The sequence below is a fragment of the Tarenaya hassleriana genome, unplaced genomic scaffold (genome assembly GCF_000463585.1).
Source record: "Tarenaya hassleriana unplaced genomic scaffold, ASM46358v1 Cleome17, whole genome shotgun sequence".
NCBI classification, from domain to species: Eukaryota; Viridiplantae; Streptophyta; class Magnoliopsida; order Brassicales; family Cleomaceae; genus Tarenaya; species Tarenaya hassleriana.
Window position 1 is genome coordinate 2,229,596 of NW_010965122.1, and position 13,752 is coordinate 2,243,347.

The 13,752-nt window shown below is 37.6% G+C and overlaps 3 protein-coding genes across 5 annotated transcripts in view; all 3 read left to right on the forward strand.

The window, feature by feature from the left end:
- LOC104810024 (CASP-like protein 4C1) overlaps positions 1 to 1,270 on the forward strand; it is a 2,691-nt gene extending 1,421 nt beyond the window's left edge. For both annotated transcript variants that reach the window (XM_010536188.2, XM_019202177.1), the window contains exon 3: positions 885 to 1,270. In XM_010536188.2, the coding sequence (XP_010534490.1) occupies positions 885 to 1,106 (222 nt within the window). In that variant the 3' untranslated portion in view covers positions 1,107 to 1,270. The remainder of the gene's footprint in view (positions 1 to 884) is intronic.
- A 2,925-nt stretch (positions 1,271 to 4,195) lies between these two features.
- On the forward strand, positions 4,196 to 7,129 carry LOC104810025 (ACT domain-containing protein ACR9). 2 transcript variants are annotated; one of them, XM_010536191.1, is made up of 7 exons: positions 4,409 to 4,500; positions 4,615 to 4,759; positions 4,950 to 5,168; positions 5,352 to 5,460; positions 5,725 to 6,058; positions 6,382 to 6,666; positions 6,753 to 7,129. In XM_010536191.1, exons 2-7 carry the CDS (start codon positions 4,672 to 4,674, stop codon positions 6,897 to 6,899), a joined length of 1,182 nt encoding a protein of 393 aa, XP_010534493.1. In that variant the 5' UTR covers positions 4,409 to 4,500; positions 4,615 to 4,671; the 3' UTR covers positions 6,900 to 7,129. The 2 variants fall into 2 exon arrangements, with proteins under 2 accessions (XP_010534491.1, XP_010534493.1); XM_010536189.2 differs by lacking the exon at positions 4,615 to 4,759 and having other exon boundaries at positions 4,196 to 4,500.
- A 599-nt stretch (positions 7,130 to 7,728) lies between these two features.
- The window catches only part of LOC104810174, an 8,118-nt gene continuing 2,094 nt past the window's right edge, over positions 7,729 to 13,752 (forward strand). The window contains exons 1-12 of the mRNA XM_010536369.1: positions 7,729 to 7,907; positions 8,364 to 8,469; positions 8,552 to 8,595; positions 8,938 to 8,981; positions 9,339 to 10,045; positions 10,164 to 10,285; positions 10,459 to 10,599; positions 10,692 to 11,601; positions 12,150 to 12,614; positions 12,716 to 13,020; positions 13,166 to 13,264; positions 13,347 to 13,472. Of these exons, the coding sequence (XP_010534671.1) occupies positions 7,830 to 7,907; positions 8,364 to 8,469; positions 8,552 to 8,595; positions 8,938 to 8,981; positions 9,339 to 10,045; positions 10,164 to 10,285; positions 10,459 to 10,599; positions 10,692 to 11,601; positions 12,150 to 12,614; positions 12,716 to 13,020; positions 13,166 to 13,264; positions 13,347 to 13,472 (3,147 nt within the window). The 5' untranslated portion in view covers positions 7,729 to 7,829. The remainder of the gene's footprint in view (positions 7,908 to 8,363; positions 8,470 to 8,551; positions 8,596 to 8,937; positions 8,982 to 9,338; positions 10,046 to 10,163; positions 10,286 to 10,458; positions 10,600 to 10,691; positions 11,602 to 12,149; positions 12,615 to 12,715; positions 13,021 to 13,165; positions 13,265 to 13,346; positions 13,473 to 13,752) is intronic.

The following is a 13,752-nucleotide window of genomic DNA, read 5'->3' on the forward strand; positions in this document are numbered from 1 at the left end:
CCGATTATACAAATCCCATACTCTCATCCGTGTATAAATTATATAATTAATTAGGAACATGAATATAAATTTGACGTAGGGATTGCCAATATATATATATATCAATATATGTGTGTGTGTACACGCTTATATCCGGGATTATAGTGTATGCTAAGTAATAATGTCTACTAAATGGTCTACAGCAAAAGATTGATGGAATAAACTGTTGTTCCGTGAATAATAATACTAAAGTAACATGTTGATTTTTTAAATTTTTATTAGATTGACACATGATTAAAAAATAAAAATAAAAACTTTATTTTAAATCAAGGTTTTATAACATTGTTATAAAACTGTAGAAAATAAAATGTTTTCAATATGGGAAAATCGCATATAAATATCCAAACTTCTAAAAAATCTCATATAAATATTTAAACTATAAAGGGTCATATAAATACCTTAATTTTTTTAAAAATCCTATATAAATACCTAAATTTTTTATTTATATGAGATTTTTGTAGAAATTTGGGTATTTATATGCGATTTTTCTTTTCAATATTTATAATTATATATATTTAAAAAGCATGTTGCGTACTGCAAATTCTACGTAGAGCATATGTATGTATAAGATATATTTACCATAATTTAATTTTTTTTAAGTACTTAAAAATTAGGTACCGCCATAAGTATACGGCTATGTCCTATAATCTTTACAACCTTACAATTAACAGCTACAACACTAATTCATTACGACTTTCAATGAACCAAAATGTGTGTGTGTGTGTGTATATATATAAAAGACAATATAAGCTTCCATTACAGATGCGTATATGTATTATATGTATAGTGTGAAATGGATATAGAGAGTATGAAGGAATGGGATAGTAATGGGTGGGGGTGGGCAGGCGTTTACGTACATGCTGTTGGCGGGGGGATCGGGAGCAGCGGGAGTGGCGAGGACGATGAGGGGGAGCGAGACGTGCGCGGAGAATGCGGCATTCTGCACGCAGACTTACATCTCTCTCGGGCTTGGCTTCGCCTCCTTCCTCTTTCTCGCCTTCTCTTCCTGCCTCTCTGGCTTTCGCGTCGCCTCTTTTCTCATCACCGGCTCACGCTTCCACGTTTGACCGATTTCATCGCCATGTTTCCTTCGTTATATATATGAACCCTTTTGTGATTATATCATGGAAACATGAGTCTGTAAGTATTTTTTTTTAATAAAATACAGTAATACAGTAACATGTAATGGATCAATCATGCATATCAAATAATATATCACACATAGAACATACTTGAATGCATTGCACAAATAAAAAAATGACAGGTTGCATGCAGAGATCTTTTAGAATAGAACGTAAATTTATTTATTTTTTTATAATAAATGGGTGCACACAAGACCACTATTATCTATTTATAGTAATAGATTTTTTAAATCGTTCATAACATTTTATAATATCTATATAGTTGTTTGACTTATATATTTTTCTATATTAATATTTTTGGTCTATTGTAATTATTGATCATAATATAGTGATTATGACGAGCACTTCATAAAATTTGTCGGTTGTTGCTTTATTTCAATAACCATATGGATCAACAACACATTGAATTGTACGTGATCTAATTGACATCTCCTAAAAATATAGAGATTAATGTCTAAACATCAATCAATATTCACTCATCATTTTAACATGGATTAAATTGGTAATAAATCCAACTGTCACAATTTTCGGAATCCATTACACTAATAGAATATATTTTTTTTTTACTCTCATTCTTAGGATCACGTTATTTTATAGCTTGTTTGGGCCTTAATAAAGGCCCATTTGTACTTAATGGGCCTATTCTTACTGTCTATGTATTGAACATAGTCCACCATTCCCTTGCTTGAATTGGACGATGATTGAGCGTAGTGATTATATCATATGTACATGTTTATAATTGTATTTCTTTTCTTGGAGGATTTAAAACAATACTGTTCTTACTGATTTACAAAAGTTTATTTAAAATACACGACGTATTTATCTTTGGAAAATTTTATAACTAATAAAAAAAAATACAATTCAAATGATAATAATCGTAATAAGCTAAAATTTTCGTCCCTGAAACTTACTAAAATCTTAGATCTTAATTATGCTATAAAACACCAATCCTAATATGCATTATAATATTTTTTTTAAGATACTAAGACATACATATTAATAAAGAGTTAAACCAAAACATTTCGCAATGTTGTATTTCGATATGTTGGTCGTTTACCTATAACTTTCTTATAAGTAATATAACAGTTGGTGTTTCAATGGTTGAGAGGTGAAGGTTTTGGGTTCGATTTCATTGGTGTAAAGAGATGTAATTTTTGGATCAAAATAGTCCATATATAAAGACTGGTCCCGAATCTAAGGTAGATGTAGTCAGGAAGACCCGGAGAACCATCTTAATTATAAAAAAAAATTATAAATCCTTAAATCTAATAGTTGATCTTTTATTTCAATTTTAGTTTTAGTGATTGATTTTTAATATATAACTTTTATCAATCAAAATCTAAACCTTATAAATATCATAAAAACGATTAAAGGATGAAAATACTTATTCACATGTTTTCAATATAATAGCATAATTATTTCATGCATATTGTATGTGAATCAAATATCTTCTAAATTATTTTTCATAATGATTATCCATTTTTTTGTAACATATTTTTGCAATGATGAAATCCTGAAATTGTTATATACAGAATGTATATAATCAGTCAAAACTTTTCGTAATCATCCATCTAAATTTCCAGGATGTTCGCCCTTTGTATAAAAATATAAAAAATATGAATATTCTTGTAAAGTTTGTATTCCGTTAGCTTTCTAGATTTTTGCAATGGGACGTCATTGGATTGTCCTATAGGAATCATATTGTTTAATTCCTAAAAATAGTATCAATTTGGATAAAAAAAAAATCCAAATTTAAAAAAATGTTCATGCAACACGATCAACTTCTACAACTTTTTTTTTAACATCAAGTTTTTTATTATTAAGTGTAAATTATTCGAATATCATATAAAGTGGAGTGGGCAGTCATATCATAGCCTAAGTTACAATAATTTAAATGTTTGACTAAATATCATATTATTAGATGCTTGTCATGAACAATAAACTAGAAAATTCCAACTTTTGTATAAAATAATATATTTTGGTTGATATTTGAATGAATGATTTTGACATCCACCAGATAATTATAATTGAAGAGATTTGTAAGAGGCTTACTAGTTGGATTATAAATACCAAAGAAAGCGAAATAGGATTAGGCATAATCATTTGAGTAAAAATATATTATTTTGTGATTCTATGGACGTCAACAACTTGTCATCGTTTAGTCATAAGAGTTTATCAATTAATCAATAATCAATAAAATTATTCATAATTCCAAATATTCGTTTTATATTATGTCTATACTCTTAACTTGTAAATAATCTCTAATTAAAAAAAAATCTAAACAACTTCATATATGTATACTACATACAAAGTTTCTAAATTATATATTCCCTTTTTTTAATATGTAATTTTCTTGTCTATTTCCAACATTATACTTACTTTGAAATAGATAAACCAATTCCTAGACCTAATAAGCTTTGAAATACTTCGAAGTCTTATCAATAAATTGTAGCATTGAATTATTGTAAACACCTTTTTATAAGAAAACAATTTAAACTAAAGTAATAGTAGTTTATTTTTTGAATTTTATGCGAAACTAGTGGTGATTTTAAAAACATCCGTAAATAAAAATAAAATTTATTTAAAAAACACGTACGAAAATGATTTTTGTCTTTCACTATGGATTGGACACCAAATCACATATAATCAAATTCTCCACCGCATCTCACATGTTATTGCTAATTTTAATAAACGCACCAAAAATATTTTGGCTGCAACCTATTTATAAGTCATTACAAGTTGAACCCATTGAGATTCACAAATTTGAGAATTAAAAAAATTCATTCCTAACCACAGCTTTATCATCGAACAGTATCCATCTCTACTCCATCTACCACCTCATGATCAGCAACTTGAGCCGCCAAATGACCATATTACCCTCCATGCGTGCTGTTTCACACGTGTCGCCTGCCCAATCCCTCTCTTCTACTTACGTGTGTGTGACTAGACACGTGGGGCCCACTTGCAAACCGACAAAACAACAACCCTAGAACAAATAACGCGACCAAAATTAATAAAAAACAGAAAACCATCAAACGAAAAAAAAAAAGAAGACTGCCTGCCTTCTGCGTCTGTTTCTTCATCGTCGTCTTCTTCTCCTTCTCCGCTGAATTTCCCGGATTCGACATTGTGTTTGATTCTCCGGCGTTATTTCAGACAGGTGTTATGGGGATTCTCAATGAAGACGCCGTGTTGATCCAACCCGGGAAACTTCCCGGCGATCCCTGCGTCGTCACGGTTAATTGTCCCGACCAAGCTGGTCTCGGATGCGATCTCTGTCGAATCATTCTCGAGTTCGGTCTCTCCATTACCCGAGCAGGTACTTCGTTTATATGAACTCGAGTTCGATTTTTTTTCCTTCTTCTCCCCTTTTCCTTTTTATATTCTTGGGATATTCTCTGTTTGTCTGCTACCTAAAATTTTCAATTTCCAGACCTTTGCTTTCTGTAGTTATCGACGAATCTAGATGTCTCTACGCTGAAAAAGTGGAATGATTTCGGAGATTCTGCATCTTTTTCATCAAAACCCCGAATTGGTAAAAGATTCCAAAAAACAAATTCTTGTGCGAAGAATTCTGGGTGGTCCTCTCATCACTTTGTTCAATGTTCCAGATTTTTTTTTTTCAAAATTGGAAAAACCAAAAGAAAATTTTAATTTTCTTCGATTTAGTTCTGTCTGTGCAAGAACTGGCTTTTTTGTAGCTAATGTCGGTGAACATTCATTCCAGTTGGCTGATGTTGGTGTAATTTCATGTCTGATGTTTTGCAGATTTTTCGACAGATGGAAGGTGGTGTTACATAGTGTTTTGGGTTACTCCACAACTCAGTTCTCATAAAATCGATTGGGACAGCTTGAAGAACCGGCTCTTGTCGAATTGCCCATCTTACCTGGGCGCCTTCTACTTCTGTCAGCAATCCAATGTGCCTTCTCGTCCTTCAGTTTATCTTCTCAAGTTCTATTGCCGTGACCGAAAAGGATTGCTTCATGGTAATAAACATCTATCCATCTCTTGATATGTTTCTTTTGGCTCGTTGAATCGTCGCCTTGCTTGGTTTGTGATTATCAGATGTGCAATGGCCTGGTTTCATCTTTTGTGGTGGTAAGATATTACCGGACCAAAGTGTTGGGTTTGTGTTTCATAGATTTTGGTTCCGTCTTTTGTGACTGTAGATGTCACCAAAGTTTTGACGGAGCTCGAATTCACTATCCAAAGAGTCAAGGTCATGACGACGCCCGATGGAAGAGTGTTGGACCTGTTCTTCATCACCGACGATGCTATGTGAGTTGATCTTCCGATTCCTCGGTTTCTTATCTGCCATCAAGATTATCGATACAGAGAATGTACGTTCTTTATCGAAAAATTGCACGCTCTCTCTTCGTAGTATGCTCCCTTCGGACGAACCGGAGGCACCCATTTGAACTCTCGGTTTTAACTTTAGATTCAGCATATCATACTTGTAGTTTGATTGTTACGAAGACCCGGGTGCTTAAAATTCGTTTACAGAACGCCCGTGTCTAAAATCTTGACCATCTCGTGTTGCAGAAATCTACTTCATACGAAACAGAGGCAAGTCGATACGTGTAACCATCTGACTGCCGTGCTCGGGGAGCATGGTGTGAGCTGCGAGCTCGAGCTTGCCGGGCCGGAGTACGAGAGCGTACAGGGTTTCTCTTCCCTCCCGCCTGCGGTTGCCCACGAATTGTTCGGCTCATCAGAACCTGCAGACACGGAGATTGCCAGCTCGGACACGAACAAAGCTGTTATAACGGTGGATAATCAGTTGAGCCCGGTTCACACCTTGCTTCAGATTCAGTGTGTTGATCAAAAAGGGCTTTTCTACGACATCTTAAGGACCTCGAAAGACTGTAATATCCAGGTATATGCAATAAAGGAACCTCTTTTCTGTTGAACTTGGATGCCGGTTTAGGGTTTGCAGGTTGGTCTGAAGTGTGGGAGTTGTAGCATCTGACATTGTCCTAAGTTGTCTTAGGGTGATATTTTAGCTTGTGTAGTGATATTGGCATGGAGTATAGTATACGGAATTCTAATATCTTCGATAATTTTTAAGGAGAAACATCCATATCTTCGATAACTTTTACCGTTACAGCTTTACTTGATCCGAATGCAAATCAGTATAAACGGAACGTGTTCTTGAATTTAATGAAGTTTTTTTTTCTGTTCTTTTTTGTGGATGTACAGATTTCGTATGGTAGATTTGCGTCGAAGATCAAAGGCGACCGAAACATGGACTTGTTCATACAGACGAAGGACGGGAAGAAGATATTGGACGGGAAACATCAAGCAAACCTCTGTGCTCGTTTGAAGCAGGAAATGGTCCATCCTTTGAAAGTGACGATCCTGAACCGAGGGCCAGACACTGAGCTACTGATAGCCAATCCCGTCGAGCTATCAGGGAAAGGAAGACCTCGGGTTTTCTACGACGTCACGTTAGCCTTGAAAACCCTCGGAATCTGCGTCTTCTCCGTGCGTTTTCGCCCGTTTCCCCCTGCCCTTTCTTTCTCGATACCCTTTTCCCTCTACAATCTGACGGGATTGTATTCATGTTGTAGGGCGAGATCGCGAGACATACGACCTCGGAACGGCAATGGGAAGTTTACAGGTTCCTTCTGGACGATAGCCGAGAGTTCCCTCTGGCGAGCCAGCGGGCAAAAAATCAGGTTGTGGATAGAGTGACAAAGACACTCATGGGTTGGTGAGGTTTGAGGTCCATGAGCTAAGTGAGAAGTGAACCATCTATCCGTCATGGCTGAGTAAGGTTGGCCGAGCCGGGTGGGCCAATGGGATCGTTCTTCGAGCCACGGGGTAGAGGAGACGGGTCGCCATCCGCTTTCCTTGTAGCTATAAAGCCATTGTAAAAGGGGAAAAAAATCATAACCTTTTTGTTAAGGGTTTGTGCCATTGCCAAACAAGTCTCTTGGTATCTCTCCCCCAGGTGGCGCGGTCAATTCGGCTAATAACCGAATCCATTCGAATAACCAAATCGAATTGGATATAAAAAAAACAAATTAAATAGGAAATATAAATAAATCAATTTTTTTGGAAAATGAATATTTTTATCGATAAAAAACAAAATAGGATTGAATAGAATTTAATATAAGAACGAACGATTATAATCAAATCTAATTATAATCGAAATGAAATGAAATCTAAATATAATCTATATGAAATCTGAGTAAGCAACTTCTATCCCAACCCAGTATAATAAAATTCAATCCCAAGTTTGGTTTGATTTTTATAAAATTTGAAACTGAATATAGTGAAACTGATATTTGGTTCGGTTGTTTAATGGAATTGGGCTAACAAAAATCTAATGGAATAAATCAAAATTGAATATACCGAATCTGAAATTTGGTTCGGTATTATGAAATTGCCCAAAAAAAAGGACGTTAGCTGTTCCCTTTTCCTTTAATCCTCGGAAAGAAAGATAATTAAGGTGTACCAAGGAGGGTATGTTCGTACTTTCGCTCCCCATGACCCTGAATTTCACCGGCGAGGTCATGACGACGAGGGGTATAAATGTCCTCCGTATTGGGCCGTTGTCTTCTTCCTGGAACCGAACCGTTTTCCGATTATTCTAGAGAGAGAGGGAGCTCTGCGTAGGAGTATAGATTTGCGAGCGGAGGAAGATGACGGCACCGGCCAAGGCGAAGCACTCGCCGGATTCCGGCAAAGAAGAAGGCGAACTCTCCTGCTCAGACGACGATGTATATTCACCGGAAAACCAACTTTTGTTTCTTCAGTTTCTTTTCTTCTTGTCTTTTTTCCTCGTTCCAAAATTTTGATAGGTTTCATGCGTTATTCGTTTTAGCTTCTGCTGCTGACTGTGATTTCGTGTACATGTTGTTGGATTTGTGTTTGGCTGCGGAGAAAATTGGGGCTCATGGTAGGGGACAAGGAGAAAACGATGGTTCTGTTTGTATTGAATTGTTTATGTTTTTTGTCTAGGAATTAGCGAGTTTCATGGACTAAGATTGCCCGTCGTGCGTGTTCCGGAGCTGTGGCTATTATCTTAGCGACTTCTTTCGATCTCATGATTTTATGCTGTTCATGTCTCATTTCTGTTTTACTGAAATCAGAATGCTGGATGGGTTTAGTTTAGTGTGCTTAGACATCTTATTCATAGTTATATCTCTGAAAGTGCCATGAACGTTTTGTTTCAGGGACAACCGATTCCTTCTGTTGGAAAGCCAACCAGCACCAGTGCTCCTGTTACAGGGAACTCATCAGTTCCTTTGGGAAAGAGACAAATTCAAGGGCATCGGACTGGTAAATCTTATCCATCTCTCATTTCATGCTTAGAATTGTGTTTATTCTCATTGCGTGTTAAAGTCCATCCGTGCTTTATCAGCTCGAGGGGGCATGTTCCAGTTCCTGACATCTTGTTTGAACTCGGTATCTACCTGCTATGGATTGGTATTTTGGTTTGCTTTGGCTTCTCTATAGCTTTCTACCATGTGCTAGATTCTTTTTTCAGAATCAGAGATTTGTAGGTATGGATATGAGGATATTTGGATTTATGTTCTGAAGCAGGTGTTGCTCGTTGGAGATGAATCGATTAGCTTTTTTTTTCTTACTTTTAGTCCAATGAAATATTGAATCTTCCATTAGTTTATATTTTGTACAATATGATTTATTCTGCTTTTACAATTTCTATGTCAGTTTTACGTTTTGAAGCCAATTTAATGTCTTAAATGCATAATGAACACATTATTCTTTGTTATGATGACTTGTCAGGAACTGCCGGTACCATATCTAGCTCTGCAGGTGCTGCACCATTAGTGTTAAAGCGGCCTGCGATGCTGCAAGTGAGAAAGCCCAGATCGATGGCAATGTCCTCTTTCCAGGAAAGTATCGTCAAAATGATTTTGGAGGTAACTTTTCTGTGGACATTACTTGAGTTCAGTGTCATCTTAGATAACTTAGGCATGATGCCGTCTGCATGATGTGTCTACCCTCTGAACTGGTGCTTCTGCATGTCTTAGTATTATGTGGCGGGATGAACTGATATGTTTGTCTCTGACAAACTTTATGTGGTAGGCTGGTGTGTTTTCTTGGTCATTGAGTTATGTGTCCAATAAGAGCATGGTCACTTATAATGAATGCTCTAATTCTTTTCATGTGGATGATTGTTTCAGTTATAGCCGTGTCCAAGTTTCCAACTGGCTAGGGTTGGAGATGATTAAGAAGAGCGTGTCTGCAAGGGATAATGAGAATCTGGTGATTAGCTTTTCAGATGATGATAGTGGTAGTGAATTTGACATTAAGGAACGGGCAATAGCAGCAAAAGTTCAACCAAAGGTAGTTGGCATGTCTGGGAGTGGAAACAGGCCTATGCCATCACTAGCAAAATCGAAAGGGCCAAATCAAATTGATAGATGTATAAACAAAGCATTGGTACACAATGTATCATCCTGTCACACATTTAGTCATGCAGCAAATTCCAAAGCTGCCAACCCTCCAATGGCAAAACCATTGGAATCCAGTAAATATGTTAGTGCCTCCGGAAAGAAACTAAGCAAAAAGGAGCACCTTTCTGTCCAGGTTGTGGGGCTTAATAGTTATAAACTTCAGGATTTGAGGCAGCAGATTGCACGTCGAGAAAGTGAGCTGAAGCTTAAGGCTGCTCAGCCAAATAAGGATGCTGTCAACCAAAACATTGATTCTGCAAGAAGATTAACTGTGGTTTCTGCTGATGTTAAGCAGCTAGAACCAAAAGAACCTGCCAAGAAACGTTTAAAAGTTACTGGTACTGACTCAACTCAACCTGTCTTGAATGACAGAGTGCCAGTATCTGCTGCAATACCCTTGGAAGAGCCATGTGTAAAAACCAGCCGACTGCCAGGTTAGACTAACTGTTCCATGGGAAATGTATAGTGGTTAGACAAGAGAATTCGTAGAATGTATATATATATATAGAGAAATTTCATCATATTTGGTGTATTTTGGCTGTGCGTCTGCAGGTTCAGGTGCCAATACTAGTTGCAAACAAATCAGTGGGAGCTGTGATCGGACTGGTGCTCGCGCAATTTCTCACTGTATTGTTGAAGGAAATACAAGCTCAAATACCTTGCCCAAAAGCACAGTAAGTGGTCATTATATTGCTGGAGTTTTGTCATTGCCACTCGTTTTGTATGTTCTCCAATCTCCACTGAACCTGGCGACTGCAAGAGGTGGAACCATCGACTCTATAACTATTGGTCTTTCGTCAAATTTAGGGCTAGTGTTGTTCTTGATTTGAGTGTACTTTTTCCCCAGAAGGAAGCAAATTATAGTGGAGTCAGATTTGGTCAGCCGAATTTTCCTGTTCAGACGACCACAAGAAAACCGGGTACAATCGATTATGATGGAGCTGTGTCAAGTGATCACCTGCTTCAGATATTAAATGGAAAAGACCAGGTTTTTTTCAATTCTTCAAATAACAAATTGGAGACGGTTGATTGGTGTCACAATGCTTACTTTGGAGTTTTTTTTTTCTGCTTGCAATTTAGCCGTGCATGGACAACTCGGGTCTTTGGAACCTTTTGGGAAGCACAAGTGTTCCTGGACAAAGTCAACTAGACATCATAGCTTTGACAAACATGGAGGAATCTCTAGACAAAGAGCTGGAGGAAGCACAAGAATACAGACGTATGTGTGAAACTGAAGAACGAAATGCTCTTAAAGCTTATAGAAAGGCCCAGAGATCCTTGATTGAAGCTAACACTAGATGTGCAGAACTTTATCGCAAAAGAGAAATGTGTTCTGCTCACATTGGATCTTTTGTCGTGCATAACTCCAGTCTAATGTGGTCTTCTAGGTGCCATGAGCGCACAGAAACAAGGTTTGGCTTGTTGAACAATAGTACTGAAAACGTTGACATGGGAACCACATCGGACCACCCCCTACATATTCAGCAACAGTGCAGCCGGGATGTTGACAATGTAAATGGCGGCCAGGGTGTGCCTAGTCCACATAGTGGACAGAATTTGGGTTCGGAACCTTGCAGTGATCCAGATGCTAGCACATCAGATAGATTGCCTTACAGTCACAAACAAACCATAAACAGGCTACGCTCCCCGTCCAGTGATGCAAATATTTCACCAGATGATGATGGGTCATTTCTTGTAGACCGCGAATCTAGTCAGCACAACCTTGAAGGCCGACAAGAGGAAAATCACGAGGACCCGCAAGATATATACAATGTTGGTGGCAATCAAAATCCTTTGCTTCTCGAAGCGTCATTGAGGTCTAAATTATTTGAGCGTCTAGGTATAAGAGCAGAATCAAAAGGAGGTGGAGGTTGTTCGAATGGAGAGACTATGATAGACAGAGAAGCAGAAAGCGATGCTGCAAGTGAGAAAGCCCAGATCGATGGCAATGTCCTCTTTCCAGGAAAGTATCGTCAAAATGATTTTGGAGGTAACTTTTCTGTGGACATTACTTGAGTTCAGTGTCATCTTAGATAACTTAGGCATGATGCCGTCTGCATGATGTGTCTACCCTCTGAACTGGTGCTTCTGCATGTCTTAGTATTATGTGGCGGGATGAACTGATATGTTTGTCTCTGACAAACTTTATGTGGTAGGCTGGTGTGTTTTCTTGGTCATTGAGTTATGTGTCCAATAAGAGCATGGTCACTTATAATGAATGCTCTAATTCTTTTCATGTGGATGATTGTTTCAGTTATAGCCGTGTCCAAGTTTCCAACTGGCTAGGGTTGGAGATGATTAAGCTAAACTGCTGGTAGCAAATGTATGAAGTGACACCGAATTTGATGGCTCATCATTGCATTCCGATAACATGATTAAGAATGACTGAACTATCATATCTCAGCACTTGGCGGCTTGTCCTTTTCATTCCAAATAACAGTGTCTAAAGATGCCAGAATTTTCCTTGTTTTGATCACTCTGTGTTTCAGTTCCCATTTTTTGATAAATATATTTCAGCACTTCTATTTCTCTGAACAGGTACTGACAGAGTGGAAGAAAATGCCTGTAACGCATCAGTTGATCCGTCCCCAGACAAGGAAAATTCATCGATCTTTCAATCAACTATGGATTTGCAATCTGATAGGCCTTCTCCTAGGGGTGACTTACCCTCGACATCTGCTGTGTTGCCCACTCCTTTATTTCTAAGTGCATTTAACCATTTGATGGTCACAGAATCCTCACTTACATTGCTGGAACCAGAACATACATTGAAAAACAAGTCAAATAGCCTCTACCCTAATGAAATGCTGAGTAACAGCTTTGTGGAAACCCCATTATCTGAGAGAAAAATTGGTTTCTACATCTCTGATGTGAAAGTAGATCCTTCCTGGCCTCTCTGCATGTACGAGTTACGAGGAAGGTGCAACAATGATGAATGTTCTTGGCAACATTTCAAAGACTTCTCTCATGACAACAGACATCAGAATCAGCACGACAATACTGGTAGGGCAGTTAAGGAAATTTCTTCCTACAGTTTTTGGGTTCTGTCTCTCTTTGCTTTCCTTTTCTTTTGGGTAAGAACTTTTAATGTAGAGATCTTGCAGGTTTTCAACACGGGTCAACCTTTCATCGGAAGAAACATATTCTTGCGAGAGGATCCCAAATAGCTGATATGATGCTCTCACCAACATATCTTGTCTGCTTGGATGTGATGAAAGCTGATGCACGTTCTTACGAGTCTGTTATAGCACAAAGACATGGGCAAAGTTGGTGGAAGTGCTTTAGTATTTACCTAGCCTCATCGGAGTCACTGCATAAGGATATTCCAGATGAAAATGAAGGTCGTATTGAGGTCCTTGGGAATTTGAGAACGCAATCATCATACTTCAGGAGTAAACATAGCTTGATGGTTTGTCTTTTATTTCTCCTCAAAATTTTATTTTGTGCTGGTCTCTTTGGTTGTACCACTAGCTAGCTGCAGATTCAACTCTGTTTTTTGTTCTATTATCCATGTCTTAATCTGGATTTCATTGACCTGTGCGGTGCATTTTTAGAATCAACTTAAACAAGGTTCAAATGCTGCCATTGAACCCTTGGAAATGGCCCTTCTTACTTTCTGTCAGGAAACTGACGAACCAGATGGCTTGATCCTGGTAAGGTTGCCTGCTTTCTATCAGTTTCTATCTAGTGACAGATATATCTCCTCGTTTCTGACACTAATTTCGCATTTTCTAGGCACTTTCTTTGCTTTCACGATGTCTTGAAGCTGATCCGACATCTGAGATTCTTTGGATTGTTTATCTGCTGATTTACCATGCCCATGAAAGATCAGATGGGAAAGATGACATGTTCACTTGGGCGGTATGCTATTCTACACTGTGATTTACCTTATATTTGTTCACTTGCACATGCCCGTGTGTTTGTTCTAATTGATACTTGAAGTGTGTTATATTTTCTTTTTGTTTCCTGGTCCTCAAGTCTGATAAGTTGATCCTCGAGCATTTTCTATATACCCTATATGGAGTGATGCATCATGCTCTTTTCTTTTCAGTTAAGAAATCTATCATTCAAACATATTGACATATCTTGTTAGGTTCTGCGTACATAATTCTAATTTCTCTTTAACTTCACTTCTTTCCCT

Coding starts and splice junctions, on each gene's coding strand:
- LOC104810025 (XM_010536189.2), top strand. CDS start 4,347: ATGGGGATTCTCAATGAAGACGCCGTGTTGATCCAACCCGGGAAACTT. Junction 5,461..5,724: donor TTCATCACCGACGATGCTAT/GTGAGTTGATCT, acceptor CTCGTGTTGCAG/AAATCTACTTCATACGAAAC. Junction 6,667..6,752: donor TCGGAATCTGCGTCTTCTCC/GTGCGTTTTCGC, acceptor TTCATGTTGTAG/GGCGAGATCGCGAGACATAC.